General features: G+C 46.1%; 2 protein-coding genes across 4 annotated transcripts; both read left to right on the top strand.

Annotated features, from left to right (window-relative positions):
- The first annotated feature begins 527 nt into the window (after window positions 1–527).
- LOC106611888 (E3 ubiquitin-protein ligase BRE1A) lies at window positions 528–16,338 on the top strand. 3 transcript variants are annotated; one of them, XM_014212528.1, is made up of 22 exons: window positions 528–631; window positions 1,040–1,217; window positions 1,359–1,427; window positions 1,530–1,628; window positions 1,753–1,900; window positions 3,393–3,578; window positions 4,196–4,311; window positions 4,881–5,027; window positions 5,211–5,285; window positions 5,437–5,556; window positions 5,874–6,053; window positions 7,567–7,702; window positions 7,842–7,963; window positions 9,289–9,445; window positions 9,524–9,794; window positions 11,452–11,569; window positions 12,790–12,939; window positions 14,072–14,284; window positions 14,407–14,532; window positions 14,674–14,814; window positions 14,977–15,081; window positions 15,478–16,338. In XM_014212528.1, exons 2-22 carry the CDS (start codon window positions 1,056–1,058, stop codon window positions 15,652–15,654), a joined length of 3,018 nt encoding a protein of 1,005 aa, XP_014068003.1. In that variant the 5' UTR covers window positions 528–631; window positions 1,040–1,055; the 3' UTR covers window positions 15,655–16,338. The 3 variants fall into 3 exon arrangements, with proteins under 3 accessions (XP_014068003.1, XP_014068002.1, XP_014068001.1); XM_014212527.1 differs by having other exon boundaries at window positions 5,437–5,664; window positions 14,075–14,284; XM_014212526.1 differs by having other exon boundaries at window positions 5,437–5,664.
- A 280-nt stretch (window positions 16,339–16,618) lies between these two features.
- Window positions 16,619–20,270, top strand: LOC106611889 (uncharacterized). Its single transcript, XM_014212529.2, has 3 exons — window positions 16,619–17,553; window positions 19,241–19,343; window positions 19,803–20,270. The coding sequence occupies exons 1-3, from the start codon at window positions 17,323–17,325 to the stop codon at window positions 20,159–20,161; spliced, it is 693 nt and encodes a 230-aa protein (XP_014068004.1). The 5' UTR covers window positions 16,619–17,322; the 3' UTR covers window positions 20,162–20,270.
- Window positions 20,271–21,536: the final 1,266 nt, after the last annotated feature.

Raw genomic sequence — 21,536 nt, 5'->3', positions numbered from 1 at the left:
TGAATGAAAGTGTGAGAGTGAGAGCAAGAGTGAGAAACCACAAATGAGGCACAAACTTTATTTCTGTACTTTGATCTCCAAAACCAGACAATGCTGTTACAGTCTTTAGTGTTGTTTACTTGCAGCCACAAATAAAACAGTGAGATAATATGCCACCTGTGGCCGCTACCAACATTTATTTATACAGTACTACATACTTCACTTCTCCATCCGCAGATAACACATAGACTGCAGTCAGAGTGCAGTATAACTACAGTTAGAGTGCATTATAACAGCATTATGCTGCAAATACTGTGTCCAAAAAAACTGTTTATTTATTCTGTAATTGCTGCCCCCAAAATACCACAGTCGACTGCAGTTACTGCACTTTCAAAACTGCAATCCTTTTTTTGTAAGGATGGTAGCAGTAGAATTAGAATCTCTCTAGTTCTCCAACTCGTCTGCAGATTCGTGTATAATCTCTATGATTCTGAATGTAATTTCTTCCACCAAAGTGGTGGCGCCCTTTAAAATGATGAGTGGTTCGACTTTCAATGTCAGTGGCTACTTCCGTTTCCGGAAGAGCCGAAAGAAGCCGCAATATCAACATTCATTGACAGAATTTGTAAATAACACTATTTTAGAAAAATTGGTAAGGAATTTGAATCAAACCACCGACTCTACAAGAAATAACAAATCAAATGTATTGATGTAAAGTGCCCCACTCAACTGTTCTGTTTAGAAAGGCTATTTTATAGCGTGTGGTATATTTGAATTAGCAAGCTGGCTACTATTAGCTACTGCTCTCTACAACGTATTTGGGTATTCGCTAACTAACTGGTAAATGTAACATTGCCAAATAGCTGAAATTGAATTATAATTAAAACAAATGTCTGCTCTTTCGAAATTATATAGTAAGCTAATGACTGTAGCTAGCTAACGTTAGCTAGCTACGTGGGTTTCCTACAATAAGATCCACCACGTTAATTAAGGTTATCTAAAGTTAGCTAGCTAGAATCTCAATGTGCACATATTTAATATCCCCCTATATCAACTACAGCGGTGTTGGGTTCAGGATGTCAGGACAGAAGCGTCCGTGTGACTCCAGCGCCCCCTCTTCCTCGTCCGGTGCGCCCCCCGATAAACGGAGGGAGCGAGAAGGAGGAGAGGACGGGGTTCCCGGGGTCAGCGCTACTGCAGTGGAAACCGTCATCAAACTCGGAGGGGTGTCCAACTCGGTGAGAGAGCTGCAAAGTGCCTAGCCTGTATTTATCCTATCTGTGTCTGTCTGCCTTTACATATGGTGGTAGTTATGGCTCGTCAGCAGTGTCGTTGATTGTGTTGTTCTCATCTGTTCGGTCTCTTTCTCTTGTGGTCAGGAGGAACAGGATGTCAAAGCTCTCCATGTGAAGAACAGGAAGTTGGGAGAATCCCTCGATCAAAGACAGGTATGTTAGACTCACACACACATAAACAAATACACAGGCACACACAAACCTACAACTCCTGTTTTCACTATATACATTTATAATGGGACCGTTGCTCTGCAGGTGATTGAGGATGAGCTGAGAGAGAGAATCGAGAGACTAGAGACTCGTCAGGCTACTGATGATGCCAGCCTACTGATCCTGAACAGATACTGGAATCAGGTAACTATTCATTCACTCAAATAATGAACAATATACAATTAAAACATTGCACATAGATAGAATTTGCATTAAAACAATTCTCTATATTCTAAATACCATCTACTTCCCCCTCTCCTCCTCTTAGTTTGATGACAATGTGCGCCAGATTGGCAGGCGCTACGACCAATCAGGAAGCGAGCCTGTGGAAACCCCGGCAGGAGAGGGGCGGAGCCTGAAGCCTGACACCCCAGAACCCGACGGCGACTCCAACCAGGAGAGAGCCAAAGACCGAGGTAAAGAGGGAGAAAAAGTATTTGCCCCGTTCTAATTTGATCTACTTTTGCATATTTTTGATTCTGAATGTTATATCTTCAACAAAAACCTAATATTAGATAAAGGGAATCTAAGTGAACAAATAACACAACAATGTCTTACTTATTTCATAAACAAAGTTATGCAACACCCAATACCCCTCAATAACTGGTTGTGCCACCTTTAGCTGCAATGACTCCAACCACATTGCTGTGGAGAAATGTTGGCCCACTCTTCCATGCAGAAGTGTTACTTTTTAACCATATTCATGTAGACTTGATTGTGCATTTTGGATCAGTCTTGCTGCTTGACCCAGCTACGCTTCAGCTCACAGAAGGATGACATTCTCCTGTAGAATTCTCTGATGCAGAGCAGATTTCATGGTTCCTTCTATTAAGGCAAGTCATCCAGGTCCTGAGGCAGCAAAGCATCCCCAAACCATCACACTACCACCACCATGCATGACCCTTGGTATGAGGTTCTTACTGTGGAATGAAGTGTTTGGTTTTCGCCAGGGATAATGGCACCCATCTTGTCCAAAAAGTTGACTAAAGTTTGCCAAAAAGCACCTGGATGATCATCAAGACTCTTGGAAGAATGTTCTATCGACAGATACAAAAGTATAACTTTTGGAAGATATGGGTTTTGCATGGAAGAGTGGGCCAAAATTCCTCCACAGCGATGTGAGAAACTGAGAACTACAGGAAGCATTTGGTTGCGGTCTTTGCAGCTGAAGGTGGCACAACCCGTTATTGAGTGTAAGGGGGCAATTACTTTTTCACACAGGGGAATTGAGTGTTGCATAACTTTGTTAATTAAAGAAATAAGTGTCCAGTTTTTGTGTTATTTGTAAACACATTTTCCCTTTATCTAATATTAGGTTTTGGTTGAAGGTCTGATAACATTCAGAATAAAAAATATGCTAAAATAGAGAAAATCAGAAAGGGGGCAAATACTTTTTCACAGCACTGTATATACATATATGTACAGTACCAGTCAAAAGTTTGGACACCTACTCATTCCAGGGTTTTTCTTTATTTTTACTATTTTCTACATTGTGTCATTTTTTTCCCTACGTGTTTTTTAAATTTAGGGATAGCCAGGGGCACAATCCAACACTCAGACATAATTTACAAACAAAGCATTTGTCTTTAGTGAGTCCTCCGGATAAGATGCATTCGGGATTACCAGGGATGTTCTCTTGATAAATGTGTCAATTGGACTGTTTACTGTCCTGCTAAGCATTTCAAATTTAATGAGTACTTTTTGGTGTCAGGGAAATGTATGGAGTTAAAACGACATTATTTTCTTTAGGAATGTAGTGAAGTAAAAGTTGTCCAAAATATAAATAGTAAAGTATTGTCCCCCAAAAATGACTTAAGTAGTACTTTCAAGTATTTTTACTTAATTACTTTACACCACTGTTTGGTAGTGAGTACTAACTCCTGTCTGCACCATGTGGCTGTCCTCCAGGCCAACAGGGAGAGACAACCACGTCCTTCCTGGCCACGCTGGCCAGCAGCAGCAGCGAGGAGATGGAGGCGGAACTGCAGGAGAGGGTGGAGTCTAGCCAGAAGCAGGCCAACCGCGTGGTGGAGATCTACGACAGCTTGAAGACCACCGTGGAGCAGCTGAAGAAGGACCAGGACTCTGGAGCAGGTGATGGGGAGAGAGAGGGGCAGGGGGAAGAGTGGGAGGAAGTGGGGGGCGGGTTTGAGAGGAATGAGGGAAGTGTAGGCGTAAGGGGATGGCTTGAGAGGAATGAGGGGAGTGTAAGGGGGAAAATGGAATGTTTTGAGGGGAGTGTAGAGGTAAGATGGGATGGTTTTAGAGGAATGAGGGGAGTGTAGGGGTAAGAGGAGATGGTTTGAGAGGAATGAGGGGAGTGTAGGGGTAAGAGGAGATGGTTTGAGAGGAATGAGGGGAGTGTAGGGGTAAGGGGATGGTTTGAGAGGAATGAGGGGAGTGTAGGGGTAAGGGGATGGTTTGAGAGGAATGAGGGGAGTGTAGGGGTAAGAGGAGATGGTTTGAGAGGAATGAGGGGAGTGTAGGGGTAAGGGGATGGTTTGAGAGGTGTGTAGGGGTAAGAGGAAAGAGGGAATGAGATGTGAAGAAGGGTGAGGGTTGGGGTGAAGATGGTGAGAACAGCAAGGGTGTAAGTGTTTTATTTATTTTTAATTTTCGAACAGAAGCTAGTATTAGCATTTAGTAAGGTCATTGTTGTGTGAGCAAAGTCAGGAGTATTAATGTCATGACATCATGTCTTGTATTCCCAGAGGGCTCTGTGTGGCAGGTCGCTGTCCAGCTCAACACCCTCCTGTCCAATGAGAACGACCGGCTGCGTCAGCTGACCGATGACCTCCAGCAGAAGCACAGTCACATGACTAGCGAGGTGATTTGATGCACCACATCACGGCAGGGGTGGGCAACTTTGATGTGGGTGGGGCTCACGTCCCCCTCTTGACAGCGGATAAATACTTTTTTATTTTTACATTACACATTTTGCCATAGGGTAGAGAGAAATGTTTGCAGTTTTTAAGATGATATCTGAGTTAGACTGACTAACAAAATCAATGGGGGCCCCCGACAGGTAATTCGACCATGATTACTACATTTAGATTGCTACGGTAGTCTAGCCAGCTGTCTAAAACTGTTAGCTGACTTGGCTAATTGACTGATTATCAGTGACTGACATAACAACAGGAAAACTGCTGATACACAACCACATTTCCAAATTGCACCTTGTGTATTCTACTATTCTAACTCGTAACAGTGAGTTGAGACCCCGACTGAGTTCCTAAAAAATTAAAGGGGGGGGAGGGGCGCCATTTGCCCATCCCTGTCTTACATCAACACTTGCACTAATTCTCTGTTTTTTTATCTCTACACTATGTACCTTACTAGTGGATCACCACCACTCCCACCAGCCCCCATATTGACAGTAACTCTGTGTCCCTGTAGTCTCGTTCTCTGGGCCGGGCGGTGGCGAGGGCAGACACACGGGTCAGTGAGCTGCAGGGCCTCATCGAAGAACTCCAGTGGGACATGGAGAAGATCAGACGCAGAGAAACCCGCCTCAACACACACCTGGGAGAAATCCTGGAGAGGGTAAGGCTGCTGCTGTGTGTTTTTGTGAATCCACGTCAAGTCTCTCTGCAGCAATGTGTTTGACAGCCACTAGCCTATGTTTACCATTTTGTAATGGAGTATTTCTGTGTCATGTCGTTTATATACCACAGCACTATATCTATGTAAATGTAGCATGTTTATTCTATGTGTTATTCCTCCCAGGTGAACAGTAAAGGCTACAAGGTGTGTGGGGAGGCCAGCAGTGTGTGTGGAACCATCACCATCAACAAGAGAAAGGTATAAAAACATCCTCTTTGTTCTGCCATTTGTACTTGTCAGAAACAACATGGACCTGGAGTTATAACTCTTCAATTTCCCCTTCCTCTCCTTTCCCCCTGCCCCCCTCTTTCTCCGTCTCTCTCTTCTCTTTCCCCCTCCCGTCTGTCAGTTTGAGGAGATGAACAGTGAGTTGGAGGAGAACAGGGAGCTGGCGGAGAACCGTCTGAGTGAGCTGCAGCGGCTACAGCAGGACCTGCAGACGGTCAACCAGGAGAACAACAACATGAAGGTGAGCCTGCAGGGACAGAGCGAGGGACAGGGCCTCTCCCCCAACCCAGCCATTGGTTTACCTGAGGTCCCACATCCTTACTCAGTCAACCAAACCAGTCAAATGAAGGTAAATAGATAGGTGGAGGTTCTTGTTTTTCTCTGTTGCTTTGCTCACTCTCTTTGCTCTGTCTATCTCTTTTATCTCTCCTTCTCTCACACGTTCTCTCTCTTCACCTCGCGCTCTCTCACTTCATTTCTCTCTCATTCCATTTCTCATCTCCATTTCTCTCTCTCTTTTTCTGCTTCTTTCTCCCCCTCTGTTTCTCTCTCTGTTAGGTGGAGTTGTTGAGTCGTGCTGAGGGGGTGGTGAGGGAGAGCTCAGAGTACCGCTGTCTCCAGTCCCAGTTTTCTGTCCTCTACAACGAGTCTGTGGGCCTTAAGTCTCAGCTGGACGAGACGCGCACACGCCTCAACACCACCAGAACGGCACGCCTCCGACAGCTAGAGCACATGGAGGTGTGTGTGTGTGTGTGTGTGTGTGTGTGTGTGTGTGTGTGTGTGTGTGTGTTTCGAGCTAGAGGTATGAACTTTTAAACATTTAAATGAAATAAGAATCCTTAACGCTATTTATGAGAAGAAAAATACCCCCTAGAGTCAATCTAATTAGCATATTTAAAAATATGTCACTTTAAGCTAGAGATATCCACCATTGGCAGCCTTTCGCATCTGCGGTGAAAGGTGGCCGAGCTACAGCGGTGTTTGTCACACCCCGAAAATTGGTCTTCTCACGAAAACATCTGTAGCGTCCGAACGGTTTGGCATACAAACTCTTATAACCCCTCTATGGAAATAATAGACTCTCAACAACATGGTGTTCTACGACCCCCACAAGTGTCACAGGACTCGTCTGAAGTCGGTTCCGCTGATCTGCCAATTTCTATCTGTAATGTCCGAAACTGTTTTTGGCTACACACTAATTTGACCACTCTGGAAAGGTGAGAGTCTGGAACATGTACACGTCGGTTGTTATACTTTAGGGCGCTCACAAGCCAGACTGTTTACAAAAATGGAAGTGGAAGTATATAAATGGAAATAAATATGGAAGTAGTTTAGTGCCCACAAATTGTTAAATATGGGTAAAAAAAATATACACAAATTATTTCCTGATCATCCTTATCTCTCAGATATAGGACAGACACTTTTAAACAAACTTTGCAAGCCAAGAAATTGCAAATTATAGCTTTTGATTGCCGATAGATAGTCCTAGTGCAGGGTTCTGCCTGGTGGCTGATATGCCTGTACAGTGACCCTCTCTTCATCCTTCGCTAGCTTGCCAGGAAAGATGCAAGTGTTTGTTCTCGGAAGGACGACAGCTAAATCAGTCTCCTCTGTTAAAAAAATACAGAATCTTCACACTCAGAAATGGGAGTCGATGATTGGAGTTGTAGTTAACAGTTGGAAAAATGGCAGAGAAAGGCGAGTGACAGCAGAGAAGTCCTGTATGGCAATACTTTGAGAAGTTAAATGAAGGAAATGCTAACTTTACGAGATGGAATTGAGGTATAGTAATGTAGGTGCAATGTTTAACCATCTGAAATGGACGCACCGTGAGACCCAAACCATTGCTTGGAGCTGCATTGTGAATTCACATGGAATTTTATACATTTTTCTTATTGTTTTTAACGGAAAACTGATTAAAAAAATGTCTACGTGCAGTTTGAAGGAAGTTGCGAACTAGCCCTAACGCAACTGCTAACTAGCATTAGCCCCTATAACTGGAAGTCTATGGGTATCTGCTAACATGCTATTAGATACCCATAGACTTCCAGTCATTGCGCTAATACTAGTTAGCATTTGCGCACAAAACTACCTGTAACTTCCTTCATACTTGACACAGAGACATAAAAATGGTATCCACAAGTTCACCTGACTCTGGAAAATTATATTAAGTGCCCCATTGCCAAAATTCTGAAGTATCCCTTTAAACACAATGGGGGGGTGTGTGGTAACGGTCTTCTCTCTCCTCCAGAATGATGAGGTGTCTCTCCAAAGGAAGGTGCGTACAGAGGTGTTCCAGCTAGAGGACACTCTGGCCCAGGTCAGGAAGGAGTACGAGATGCTCCGGATCGAGTTTGAACAGACCCTCGCTGCCAATGAACAAGCAGGTCAGTGTCTTCACCTCACATGAAAACAAATATGGCCTTACGCTCCTTCTCACCAGCTACTATTTACCTGCAGTTTCAGATCCTCCTTGAAAACAGCATCTCATCTATTTCTTCCTCTCTCAATCTGTCTCTCTCTCAGGTCCTATCAACAGGGAGATGCGTCACCTGATCAGCACCCTGCAGACACACAACCAGCAGATGAAGGGAGAGGTGGTGAAATACAAGCTGAGACTGAGAGAGGCACAGACTGACCTCAGCCAGGTGAGAGAGACAGACAGACAGACTGACCTCAGCCAGGTGAGACAGACAGACAGACTGACCTCAGCCAGGTGAGAGACAGACAGACTGACCTCAGCCAGGTGAGAGACAGACAGACTGACCTCAGCCAGGTGAGAGACAGACAGACTGACCTCAGCCAGGTGAGAGACAGACAGACTGACCTCAGCCAGGTGAGAGACAGACAGACAGACAGACAGACAGACAGACAGACAGACAGACAGACAGACAGACAGACAGACAGACAGACAGACAGACAGACAGACAGACAGACAGACAGACAGACAGACAGACAGACAGACTGACCTCAGCCAGGTGAGAGAGAGACGGACAGACCGACTGACCTCAGCCAGGTGAGAGACAGACGGACAGACTGACTGACCTCAGCCAGGTGAGAGACAGACAGACTGACTGACCTCAGCCAGGTGAGAGACAGACAGACTGACTGACCTCAGCCAGGTGAGAGACAGACGGACAGACTGACCTCAGCCAGGTGAGAGACAGACGGACGGACAGACTGACCTCAGCCAGGTGAGAGACAGACGGACAGACTGACTGACCTCAGCCAGGTGAGAGACAGACGGACAGACAGACTGACTGACCTCAGCCAGGTGAGAGAGAGAGACGGACAGACAGACTGACTGACCTCAGCCAGGTGAGAGAGAGAGACAGACAGACAGACTGACTGACCTCAGCCAAGAGAGAGAGAGAGAGAGAGAGAGAGACTGACTGACCTCAGCCAGGTGAGAGCGAGACAGAGACTGACCTCAACCAGGTGAGAGCGAGACAGACCGACCTCAGCCAGGTGAGAGCGAGACAGACTGACGGACTGACCGACCGACCTCAGCCAGGTGAGAGAGAGACGGACTGACCGACCGACCTCAGCCAGGTGAGAGAGAGACGGACTGACCGACCGACCTCAGCCAGGTGAGAGAGAGACGGACTGACGGACTGACCGACCGACCTCAGCCAGGTGAGAGAGAGACGGACTGACGGACTGACCGACCGACCTCAGCCAGGTGAGAGAGAGACAGACTGACGGACTGACCGACCGACCTCAGCCAGGTGAGAGAGAGACGGACTGACCGACCGACCTCAGCCAGGTGAGAGAGAGACAGACTGACGGACTGACCGACCGACCTCAGCCAGGTGAGAGAGAGACAGACAGACGGACTGACTGACCTCAGCCAGGTGAGAGAGTGTGAGGCATGCAAGGAGGAGACTGTAAGAGAGACTAAGGGAGTTGAAGCCCATTAAGAGAGAGAGAAAATCCTGTCATCTGAATTCTGTGCAATTGCCTCCTCTCATAGGCTCGCACTACGAAGGGCAGCGCTATCCTCCAATCACAATCCAGTACGGAGCTGGATGTGAAGGAAGAGACCACCTCCCCCCTGATGCCTGCTGCCTCTGGTGATGTCACCATCAAGGTGGAGTCTGACAATGGTTCAGCCACGCCCAACAGCACTAGTAAGTGTTATTAAGTGTTTATTAACTATTTAGTAACACTTTATTAACTCTTAACTGATATTCATCCTCTCTCTGTAGGTACCTCTTTGAAGACAGAGCCTGGGACAGAGACAGAGGGAGAAATCAAAGAGGAGGAGAAAGAGAAGGAAGTGAAGAAAGAGGAGAAGAAGGAGAGAGAGAAGGAGAGAGAGAGGCCAACCCGTGGAGGGGGTGGGGCCGTGAAGGAGGAGAAGGAGAAGGCTGGGACCAGCAACCAATCGGAGGAGGTGGCTCTGGAGCGCCCGTCTGTGATTGGAGGACCAAAGAGGAAGGAGGTGGAGCAACTAAAAATTGTCAGGGCAGACCTAAAGTAAGTTTGATGATGGGGGTTAGGATGATATTAATTTTGATGGGGGTTAGGATGATATTAAGGATGATGGGGTTAGGATGATATTAATGATGATGGGGTTAGGATGATATTAATGATGATGGGGGTTAGGATGATATTAAGGATGATGGGGTTAGGATGATATTAATGATGATGGGGTTAGGATGATATTAAGGATGATGGGGGTTAGGATGATATTAATGATGATGGGGGTTAGGATGATATTAAGGATGATGGGGGTTAGGATGATATTAAGGATGATGGGGGTTAGGATGATATTAATGATGATGGGGGTTAGGATGATATTAATGATGATGGGGGTTAGGATGATATTAAGGATGATGGGGTTAGGATGATATTAAGGATGATGGGGTTAGGATGATATTAATGATGATGGGGGTTAGGATGATATTAATGATGATGGGGGTTAGGATGATATTAAGGATGATGGGGTTAGGATGATATTAATTTTGATGGGGGTTAGGATGATATTAATGATGATGGGGGTTAGGATGATATTAAGGATGATGGGGGTTAGGATGATATTAAGGATGATGGGGTTAGGATGATATTAATTTTGATGGGGGTTAGGATGATATTAAGGATGATGGGGTTAGGATGATATTAAGGATGATGGGGTTAGGATGATATTAATGATGATGGGGTTAGGATGATATTAATTTTGATGGGGGTTAGGATGATATTAAGGATGATGGGGTTAGGATGATATTAATGATGATGGGGTTAGGATGATATTAATGATGATGGGGGTTAGGATGATATTAAGGATGATGGGGTTAGGATGATATTAATTTTGATGGGGGTTAGGATGATATTAATGATGATGGGGGGTTAGGATGATATTAAGGATGATGGGGGTTAGGATGATATTAAGGATGATGGGGTTAGGATGATATTAATTTTGATGGGGGTTAGGATGATATTAAGGATGATGGGGTTAGGATGATATTAAGGATGATGGGGTTAGGATGATATTAATGATGATGGGGGTTAGGATGATATTAAGGATGATGGGGGTTAGGATGATATTAAGGATGATGGGGGTTAGGATGATATTAAGGATGATGGGGGTTAGGATGATATTAAGGATGATGGGGGTTAGGATGATATTAAGGATGATGGGGGTTAGGATGATATTAAGGATGATGGGGGTTAGGATGATATTAAGGATGATGGGGGTTAGGATGATATTAAGGATGATGGGGGTTAGGATGATATTAAGGATGATGGGGGTTAGGATGATATTAAGGATGATGGGGGTTAGGATGATATTAAGGATGATGGGGGTTAGGATGATATTAAGGATGATGGGGGTTAGGATGATATTAAGGATGATGGGGGTTAGGATGATATTAAGGATGATGGGGGGTTAGGATGATATTAAGGATGATGGGGGTTAGGATGATATTAAGGATGATGGGGGTTAGGATGATATTAATGATGATGGGGGTTAGGATGATATTAATGATGATGGGGGTTAGGATGATATTAATGATGATGGGGGTTAGGATGATATTAATGATGATGGGGGTTAGGATGATATTAATGATGATGGGGGTTAGGATGATATTAATGATGATGTTGTCGCTGAGGAAAGCTCTGCTCTGTCCCCTTGTAGGAAAGCGCAGGAGTCTCAGAGGGAGATGAAACTACTGTTGGATATGTACCGGTCAGCACCCAAAGAGCAGAGGGACAAGGTCCAGCTCATGGCCGCGGAGAAGAAGGCCAAGTCAGAGGTACATACTTAGCTGACGTTACTAACACAACAGTGAAACTTCGCTAGCAAGCATTGTGTGGGACGTTCCTCTATTGAAGCATATAGTTGTTGATAGTATTGAATTCTTCACGTGTTTTATTGATTCATTTTTAGATTGATGGTATGATAGTTAAGTAATGGTCTGTGTATTGGGTTGTTAGTATTGAGGGGTAGTAGTTGATGGATGGAATAACTGTTAACCGCTGTGTGCTCTCTGTGTATTGATTTACTATTGGTTATTATAAACTGGGTGGTTGGAACCCTGAATGCTGATTGGCTGAAAGCCGTGTTATATCACACATTATAAACTGGGTGGTTTGAGCTCAGAATTATCATTTTACTGTTCTAATTACGTTGGTAACCAGTTTTAATAATAGCAATAAGGCACCTCGGGGGTTTCAGTAACTGACTTTTTGGAAATGCTTGTCTATAAAGATTGCATTTGTCTGAAGATTTTATACACCTGTCAGCAACTGGTGTGGCTGAATCCACTAATTTCAAGGGGTGTCCACATACTTTTGTACATATAGTGTACTACAGCTAAGGGCTGTGTCCAGGCATCCACATTGCATGCTAAATAACAACAGCCCATAGCTGTGGTATATTGGTCATATACCACACCCCTTTGAGCCTTATTGCTTAAATATACACTGAGTGTACAAAACATGAAGGAACATGCTCTTTCCATGACAGACTGACCAGGTGAATCCAGGTGAAAGCTATGATCCCTTATTGACGTCACTTGTTAAATCCACTTCAGTCAGTGTAGATGAAGTGGAGGGGACAGGTTAAAGAAGGATTTTTAACTTGGCACAACTGTGGGAAACATTGGCGTCAACATGGGCCAGCATCCCTGTGGAACGCTTTCAATACCTTGTTAAATAAAAGAGTCCATGCCCTGACGAATTAAGGCTGTTCTGAGGGCAAAAGGGGGTGAATCTCAATATTAGGAAGGTGTTCCTAATGTTTTGTACACTCAGTGTATATTGAAGGTATTTTCACATTTTGATTGAACAGATGAGAGAGAATGACAGTGGGGACAGAAAGGTTGAATCAAAGGGAAGTAGACTGGATTCATACTGAAGATGTGTGGCGGAGCTGTTTGCATTACCGCTTGACCAGCCAGGCCACTTGACTTACTGTTGGGTGATTAGAAGTGATTTATTGATGGTGATAACAGCTGTGTTTTCTGTGTGTCAGGCGGAGGAGCTGAAGCAGCGTCTAAGGGATCTGGAGGAGAGGGAGAGGAGAGAGGGGAAGAAGATGGCCGATGAGGAGGCACTGAGGAAGATCCGCTCTGTGGAGGAACAGATCAACATCCTCAACAAGAAGCTCTCCCTGGCTAAGCAGGTGTGTGTGTGGGTTGTGTGTGCGTGGGGGGGTTTACATATGTGCATTTAAGCATAATACGGTCAATTTTAAAGACACTAATTTCTCACACCATCATTCATATACCCCCCTCTCTGCTCCTCCCCCCTCCATCTATCCTTCAACCCCACTTTCTCTCTCTACCACCCCTCCTTCTCCTCTTCCATCCCACCTCCCTCCACTCCCCCGTCTCTCCCCTCCACTCCCCCCCACCGTCTCTCCCCTCCCTCCACTCCCCCGTCTCTCCCCTCCACTCCCCCCCACCGTCTCTCCCCTCCACTCCCCCCCACCGTCTCTCCCCTCCACTCCCCCCCACCGTCTCTCCCCTCCACTCCCCCCCACCGTCTCTCCCCTCCACCGTCTCTCCCCTCCACTCCCCCCACCGTCTCTCCCCCCCACCGTCTCTCCCCTCCACTCCCCCGTCTCTCCCCTCCACTCCCCCCCACCGTCTCTCCCCTCCACTCCCCCCCACCGTCTCTCCCCTCCACTCCCCCGTCTCTCCCCTCCACTCCCCCGTCTCTCCCCTCCACTCCCCGTCTCTCCCCTCCACTCCCCGTCTCTCCCCTCCACTCCCCCGTCTCTCCCCTCCACTCCCCCGTCTCTCTCCCCTCCACTCCCCCGTCTCTCCCCTCCACTCCCCGTCTCTCTCCCCTCCCCGTATCTCTCCCCTCCCCGTATCTCTCCCCTCCACTCCCCCGTTCTTTCCTTCCCATCCTCCCCCCCTTCTTTCCTTCCCCTCCACTCCCCGTCTCTCCCCTCCACTCCCCGTCTCTCTCCCCTCCACTCCCCCGTCTCTCTCCCCTCCACTCCCCCCGTTCTTTCCTTCCCATCCTCCCCCCTTCTTTCCTTCCCCTCCACTCCCCCGTCTCTCCCCTCCACTCCCCCGTCTCTCTCCCCTCCCCGTATCTCTCCCCTCCACTCCCCCCCTTCTTTCCTTCCCATCCTCCCCCCCTTCTTTCCTTCCCCTCCACTCCCCCGTCTCTCCCCTCCACTCCCCCGTCTCTCTCCCCTCCCCGTATCTCTCCCCTCCACTCCCCCCTTCTTTCCTTCCCATCCTCCCCCCCTTCTTTCCCTCCTCACCCCCCTCCCCCCTGTCTCTCCCCCTTCCCACCAGGAGGAGGATGCGTTGCTGAGTGAGATGGATGTGACAGGCCAGGCTTTTGAGGACATGCAGGAGCAGAACATCCGGCTGATGCAGCAGTTGAGGGAGAAGGATGACGCCAACTTCAAGCTGATGTCGGAACGCATCAAGTCCAACCAGATCCACAAGCTGCTCAAGGAGGAGAAGGAGGAACTCGCCGACCAGCTGCTCACGCTCAAAACACAGGTGAGAGGAAGTGATTGAAACGGTGCAGTAAAATGATTTGAGCGTCAGAATGTCACCAGCTCATTGTGAGAGATAAAGTTTGGGAAAGACAGTAACTTGACAGTAGCAAATCTCTCTCTCAGGTGGATGCCCAGTTGCAGGTGGTGAGGAAGCTGGAGGAGAAAGAGCGCCTCCTCCAGGGCACCATCAGTACAGCAGAGAGAGAGCTGGCTCTGAGGACACAGGCTCTGGACATGAACAAACGCAAGGTAGCTAAAACACACACTCTTACTAGGCTTAGGTAACTGCACAGGTGAATACACACAGAGAATACCTACTTCCTTGAAAAATGCCAACAGACAACATATCTGCTTTCTACCCCCCGTCTCCTCACTCCACCCCTCCTCTAGACCCAGGAGTCATCGGTACTGTCGGAGGAGGTGCGTAGTCAGCTGGACCAGGTGCAGCAGAGACTGGGAACTGTAAGGGAGGAGGTCATAGAAAACAGCATCTCCAGAGAGAAGGAGTCCTTCAACGCGCGCCGCGCACAGGTCAGGCCACACACACACACTCGCCATGTTTAGGTAACTGCCCACGTGCTCATGTAACCACACACACGATTCAAATTCACTTGAACCGAATTGAACTTTGGTTTATTTAAAGATTGCAGCACCCTAACTAACCCTGCTCTTCCTATCCTTGTTGTGTTTCAGGAGGACATCTCCAAACTGCGGAGGAAGATCGAGAAGGCCAAGAAACCAGCCGAGACTGTCCGCAACGGAGACGACATCCTCAACGAGGAAATCAACGATTACAAGGTAATCTGGATGAACACGCTTTTTATACCAGGTGTACTGTATGTTTAATTAAGCAATAAGGGACGAGGGTGTGTGGTGTATGGCCAATATACCACGACGCAACGCGGAGTGCCTGGATATAGCTCTTAGCCGTGGTATATTGGCCATATACAACAAACCCCCCGAGGTGCCTTATTGCTATTATAAACTGGTTAGCAACGTAATTAGAGCAGTAGAAATAAATGTTTTGTCATACCCGTGGTATACGGACTGATATACCACGGCTGTCAGCCAATCAACATTCAGGGCTCGAACCACCCAGTTTATAATATGTAATAATGCAACTATAATTCACCTGTTTTATCAATCGTACTCCCCATCTCTCTCTCTCTCCCTCAATTTCTCCCCCCCCCCCAGGCGCGTCTGACGTGCCCGTGCTGTAACTCCCGGGTAAAGGACGCTGTCCTGACCAAGTGTTTCCACGTCTTCTGCTTCGAGTGTGTAAAGACGCGCTACGACACGCGCCAGAGGAAGTGCCCCAAGTGCAACGCCGCCTTCGGCGCCAACGACTTCCACCGGATCTACATCGGCTAGAGAGGGTGGAGGAAGAGGGGGATGAAGAGGAGGAAGGGAGCGTAGGATAGTGGTGCCGGGAGGTCAGCGGTATCCACACACCGGGCTTTCTCTCCAGCCAAACAAAACTGTTATCACCACTCTAACGAGTGACGTGGAATGAGACTAGAAATCTGAGAGGTTTGATGGACATGTAATCATTATGGGAATCTATCCACCTTGCTCTCTGATAGGCTATGTGGAGTTGCTGACACCTATTCAGTACTCTCGGATCTCCACAATAGTGGTGGGGGCTAAGGGTTGTTTCTGGATTGGTGTACATTACATTGTCTTATAGAGTTCATGGTTATATTTGCTGGCTGTGCACTGGGAACTAGACACCAGATGACCTTCCTTGGGCTCTGAATTTAGACTGGTGTGTGTGTGGGAAAGGAAAAACAGAGGACCCATTTGCTTAGATGGTTAGAAATCAATTGTGAGAGTCCCTGGACCAACAGGGACCCTTGCTCCACCTGTACTCTGTGTTACCAGTCAATGTTGTCCTTGTATTTCTCTTTTTGTATTTGAAAGCTGCCTCATCAGGCCATAGACAGACATGCTACCAATGTGTTATATAGCTGCTCTGAAAGTTATTCAACTGCCATCAAATCTAGAAGCTTGTCTTGCAATTAGTTACTTATCAGTAAAGTTTGTGCATTTTTATTAGCTACAATATATCATTCAATGTCATCACCAAATTCATCATATCATCAGAATCATATTAATGTTTTAACCCTTAACCTGCGTTAACCACAAATCCCAGTATGCAAATCCCAAATGTGTTTATGCCGCCATCCAAACCCACCCCCTTTAGCACCCCAGACCGGTTTGAAGAGAGATCTGTCAGATTGTACTAAACCAGAAGCAAGCATCGTTTGACGGAAAGGGGCGCCCATCGAGTTGTAGCGGCTTTTTTGCAAGACAATCCACCGTGGCGTTGAAATTGATGCAAGGAACAAATTAACATATAATACAATCCGTGTGGAATACTGAAACCAAAAACCTTTAGGGGGACGCGCGCTTTTTAAGCACGTCAATGATCGTGCCTTCCAAAACTTTCCTTTTAACGCACAAACCTGAAAAACCTCGACACGTTGTAAAATAATCACTAGCGTTCAAAATACTGTCCACCGCTGGAAAATTATACGTTTTTTTAAAATTACGGTTCTATTCTTAACCAGTTCAATACCAAATATAGTCATTGTGTTAATATGAAATGTCCTTGAACGGTGCTCTGGTTTGGGGTAACGTTGCCAAAGTTTATAATTAAAAACGCTGAGATAAGTAATTTAATCACTTGCACGTGACACATTTTATGTTTGATTATACAACCCACGAGCACTAATTTAGAGTATAGGGCCCCAGCTAATTCTGTTTTCTCAAGTTTGCAAGGCTCGTGTCTCCAGATTGTATTACCCCTGCAGAGCACGCCGATGTAATGGGCTACATCTCGGCCGTTTTGTTTGAATGACTGACAACCGAAGCCGTTTTTAAACCTCTGGTTTTTACTACGCCTTTTTTAAGCAAATTTGCACATACCTCGATCTGTGTTGACCATAGATTTCGCCGCTTATCCTATAGAAAACGTTTTTATGTAATTGTCCATTATATTTATAACGTGAAGGAATCCAAAAAATCGGATTTTCCAAAATGATCAACAACAGTGCAGATTCATCCTCAGTACGGGTTTTATCATCCACACTTGTTTTGGTGCTCGGTTTGGCAGCGCGATGCGTCGCGCAGGCCATGCCGTCCAAAGAGAGCCCTCAAGCAGCCCCAGCATCATTCAGTCTCCGGTCCCTGGTCACGGGGACCTGCGAAGATGTCCATAGATACGTGGAATCCGTGGTGGGAACCAATGTGATCGAGTCGACTGTTGAGGTGAGGTTTGGAAAATAAACCATATTGAATGTAGGCCTACTTTATAGTCGTTATTTTAGTAAATCTAATCAGCACCCAATCCTGTTTCCTGTTATTCTAGCATGTTCATCAATGAACTACACATAATTTATCAATTAGAACTTATTTCTAAGGGTGACCTTTGCTACCTTCAAAAGCATTGCATAATTGTGGTTTTCTGTCAACTAAAATTGTACTCAAATTTGACTGCATTCTGCATCACTTCCTTCACTCCATCCCACCCCCTTTTTCCTACCCCCGACCCCCTTCCCTGCATCTCCCCCTCTACCCTTGCCTCACTACCTGATAATCTCTCCTCTGACCCCCACTCTACTCTGCCCTAATTTCATGTCTGCCTATATCCATGCACCCCCTCCCCTGCTGCCACTACTGTGTGCCCGGCACCCCTACCCCAGAGTGTGCTGTTGTATTTAGTCAGTGCTTGGTCAAGAGAACATCTATTCCATGGTAAGAAACCACCAGGTTCCCCACCTGAATAACCTCTGCTCTGACATGGACCCAAAACAAAACTCCTTATAGCCCTGAATGCAGGGCACGTGTCAGTCACGTCATACAGCGTGTCCTATAGAAAATTACAACATCACTCTCAAATTGGAGGCTACATCATGGCAGTTGTATATATGGTTTTATGTGTTTGTAACAGTATATAGCCATATTCATTCCCATGTTTTAGATTGTCAGGGGGGCTTTTTAAAAGTTGCATGCAGACACATTACAAGCTGTCAGAGATAGAAAGTTGTCTGTGTCCTGCTCTAACCCAGAGGAGGCTGGTGGGAGGAGCTATGGTTGTTTGTGTCCTGCTCTAACCCAGAGGAGGCTGGTGGGAGGAGCTATAGCAGGACGGGCTCATTGTAATGGCTGGAATGAATGGAACGGTATCAAACATAAGGAAACCACATCTTTGACTTGGTTCCATTTATTCCAATGGAGCCATTACAATGAGCCCGCCCTTGTATCACTCCTCCCACCAACTGCCTCTGTTTGACACACAGAACAGTGCTGCTTGTGTAGTAGCAACAGGTGCAGAGTTGTCTGTGTCCTACTACTGTGACTACCCTTGACCTCAGCTAAACAGTCTGGAGTGTTGTCGGTCCAGCTGTCAAGTCTTTTTTGACGTGATACGACAGCTTCGGAATCACACACACACACACACACACGTGTAACGGCATCAACAACACCCCTATAATGCCAGCTGGGAAAGACACTTGTGCATAGGACTGCACTTGGATAGTAACTGACTGGCCTTTGTTTAACTGACTAACTGAAGGCCTGTGTGTGATCAAAGGCAACTTGTAGATATGTCTGTGGTATTAAACATACCTGCAACCCACAAAAAGATCTTGGTCAGAGACGATTGAATCAGTGACTAACCTATTTATACTGATTGACCACAGCTGTTGCTATCATTCTAATTTAAGGGTATCAGTTGTCAGTCGTGCTGCACTAACACTCACTAGAGGATCATGGGAAGAAATGAATGTTACTGTACATAAGCTATAGGTCGGGGGAAATGTGGTGACTTCATTGGTCATTTTAAAGGGAATGTCTGCTCTACTCTAGAAAGGGAATATAATATTTTTCAACCAGAGCAACAGTTATAATTCTCAAATGTCAAACATTCTCCACTCTCCCTCTCTCTCTCCCTCAGTTCTTTGAGATGTTGAGCCGGTTTCTGGCTGAGGGAGCTGCCAGCGGACTGAATATCTTCGCTCTTTACGTCACAGATATCCTCAGGGTCACAGGAGTTGATGGTGGGTGTCAAGAGTTTATGTTTAGTTGGAGGGAGAGAATCCTTTCTGCATAGAATCCCATCTTTTCTGGATTTAAAGAGCTAAAATCAGAATGTATTGCCACCACACCACTGGCAACCAGAACATTTTCACTTTCAGGCCGTCGGACCAGTATCTTTAGTTAGTTAATAGTTGCGCCAGGGGAAATGTTTTGGTCTTGTCTAAGAAGAGCTGCTTCTCCCTCTCTGTATGGGAACTGGGAGGTGTGACTTTTTCCTCTTGTGTCTGTGACTTATTCTCTGAAGTAGGATCTAACAGCACATGCCATTCGGTCTCAATGATTGCTTCTCAAATTCACTCACGCCTTAAAATATATGCACTGACAATTTCAAGAGTAAAGATGGTGACGGCAAAATAATTGCATTATCCCCAGCAATATTCAAACACGCTTAACCCTGCCCCTTCCCTCTTTCTCTCCAGTCCACCTGCCGTTCCCTCACTTCACCGCAGAGGGCGTGGCCTCGGCTGGTCAGTGGGCTCTGCTGGCTCTGATTGGCTACTGGGTGCTGTCCATCATCTTGCGCCTGCTCGTGGGTGTGGTGAGGAGGGTGTTCTGGATGCTGAAGGCGGGCACGGCGCTGTGGCTCTTTGGCCTGATCGTCAGCGATGCCAAGGCTGGTTCAGACACCACAGCCGTCCGGCTAGCAAGCCTGGTGCTGGGGTGTGCCCTGCTGGGGCTGGCCGGCTCTGGATCAGAAAAAACAGTTCAAGTGGAAGACCGCATGAGCATCCTGGAGGGAAGGGTGAAGGCGGTGGAGAGGAGGAAGGGAGAGGAGTGATGGAAGGAGAGAGGGGGAGGATAATTGGAAAGGATGGTGGTGATGAAGAGGGTCTGTGTCAGTTTCTCAAATGAAATAAAGCAACCACCACGATTTCTTTGATTGAAAATGGCTTTTCAGTTCTTATCCCATCAGGTGCTTGTCTATTACATGTAATATCATCTGACATCTGTGATACATGGCAAATACGGGGGATAACAAAAAAAAGTGAGGAAATGGACAAAGTATTCAAGGGATTTAATTATACTGAACAAAAATATAAACACAACATGCAACAATTTCATGACTTACATATAAGGAAATCAGTCAATTGAAAGAAATTCATTAGGCCCTAATCTATGGATTTCACATTACTGGGCAGGGCTGCAGCCACAGGTGGGCCAGACCCAGCCAATCAGAATTAGTTTTATCCCACAAAAGGGCTTTATTACAGACAGAAATACTCCTCACCACCTCTCCTCAGGCGATCATGCAGGTGAAGAAGCTGGATGTGGAGTTCCTTGGTTGGCGTGGTTACACGTGGTCTGCGATTGTGAGGCCAGTTGGACATGCTGCCAATTTTTTTTAAATGTCATTGGAGGCAGCTTATGGTAGAGAAATCAACACAAAATTCTCTGGCAACCGCTCTGGTGGACATTCCTGCAGTTAGCATGCCAATTGCACGCTCCCTCAACTTGAGACATCTGTGGCATTGTGTTGTGACAACTGCACATTTTAGTGGTGTTTTATTTACCCCAGCACAAGGTGCACCTGTGTAATGATCTCGCTGTTTATGGTAGAGAAATTAATATTCAATTCTCTGGCAACAGTTCTGGTGGACATTACCTGTGTAATGATCTCGCTGTTTAATCAGCTTCTTGATATGTCACACAGGTCAGGTGGATGGATTATCTTGGCAAAGGAGAAATGCTCACTAACAGGGATGTAAACAGATTTGTGCAAAACATTTGAGAGAAAGCTTTTTGTGCATGTGGAAAATTTCTGGGATCTTTTATTTCAGCTCATGAAACATGGGACCAACACTTTACATGTTGCGTTTATATTTTTATTCAGTGTGGTTTGTTTCACTCCATTATACATGTGACACAGACCAATTTTAAGCGCATTAGTGGTTTTGGATGTGTCTATTTGCGCTCTCTCATTTAGCAGATGCTTTTATTCAAAGGAACTTAGTCGTGCTTGCATACATTTTACATCTGCGTGTTCCCAGGAATCAAAACCGCTACCCTAGCATTACAAGCGCCATGCTCTACCAACTGAGAAAAAGTAGATTGACAGTGCATTGATAAAACTACTACTAGGGACACTTCCACACTGATCTGAACAGGGTTAAAGTAACATGACAATCTGGTATTTTGGCCTACCAGAGAGACCA

This window comes from Salmo salar, chromosome ssa09, assembly GCF_905237065.1.
Source record: "Salmo salar chromosome ssa09, Ssal_v3.1, whole genome shotgun sequence".
Lineage (NCBI taxonomy): Eukaryota > Metazoa > Chordata > Actinopteri > Salmoniformes > Salmonidae > Salmo > Salmo salar.
The sequence above is the reverse complement of the archived record's forward strand: the minus strand, read 5'-3'. Positions and strand labels throughout refer to the sequence as shown.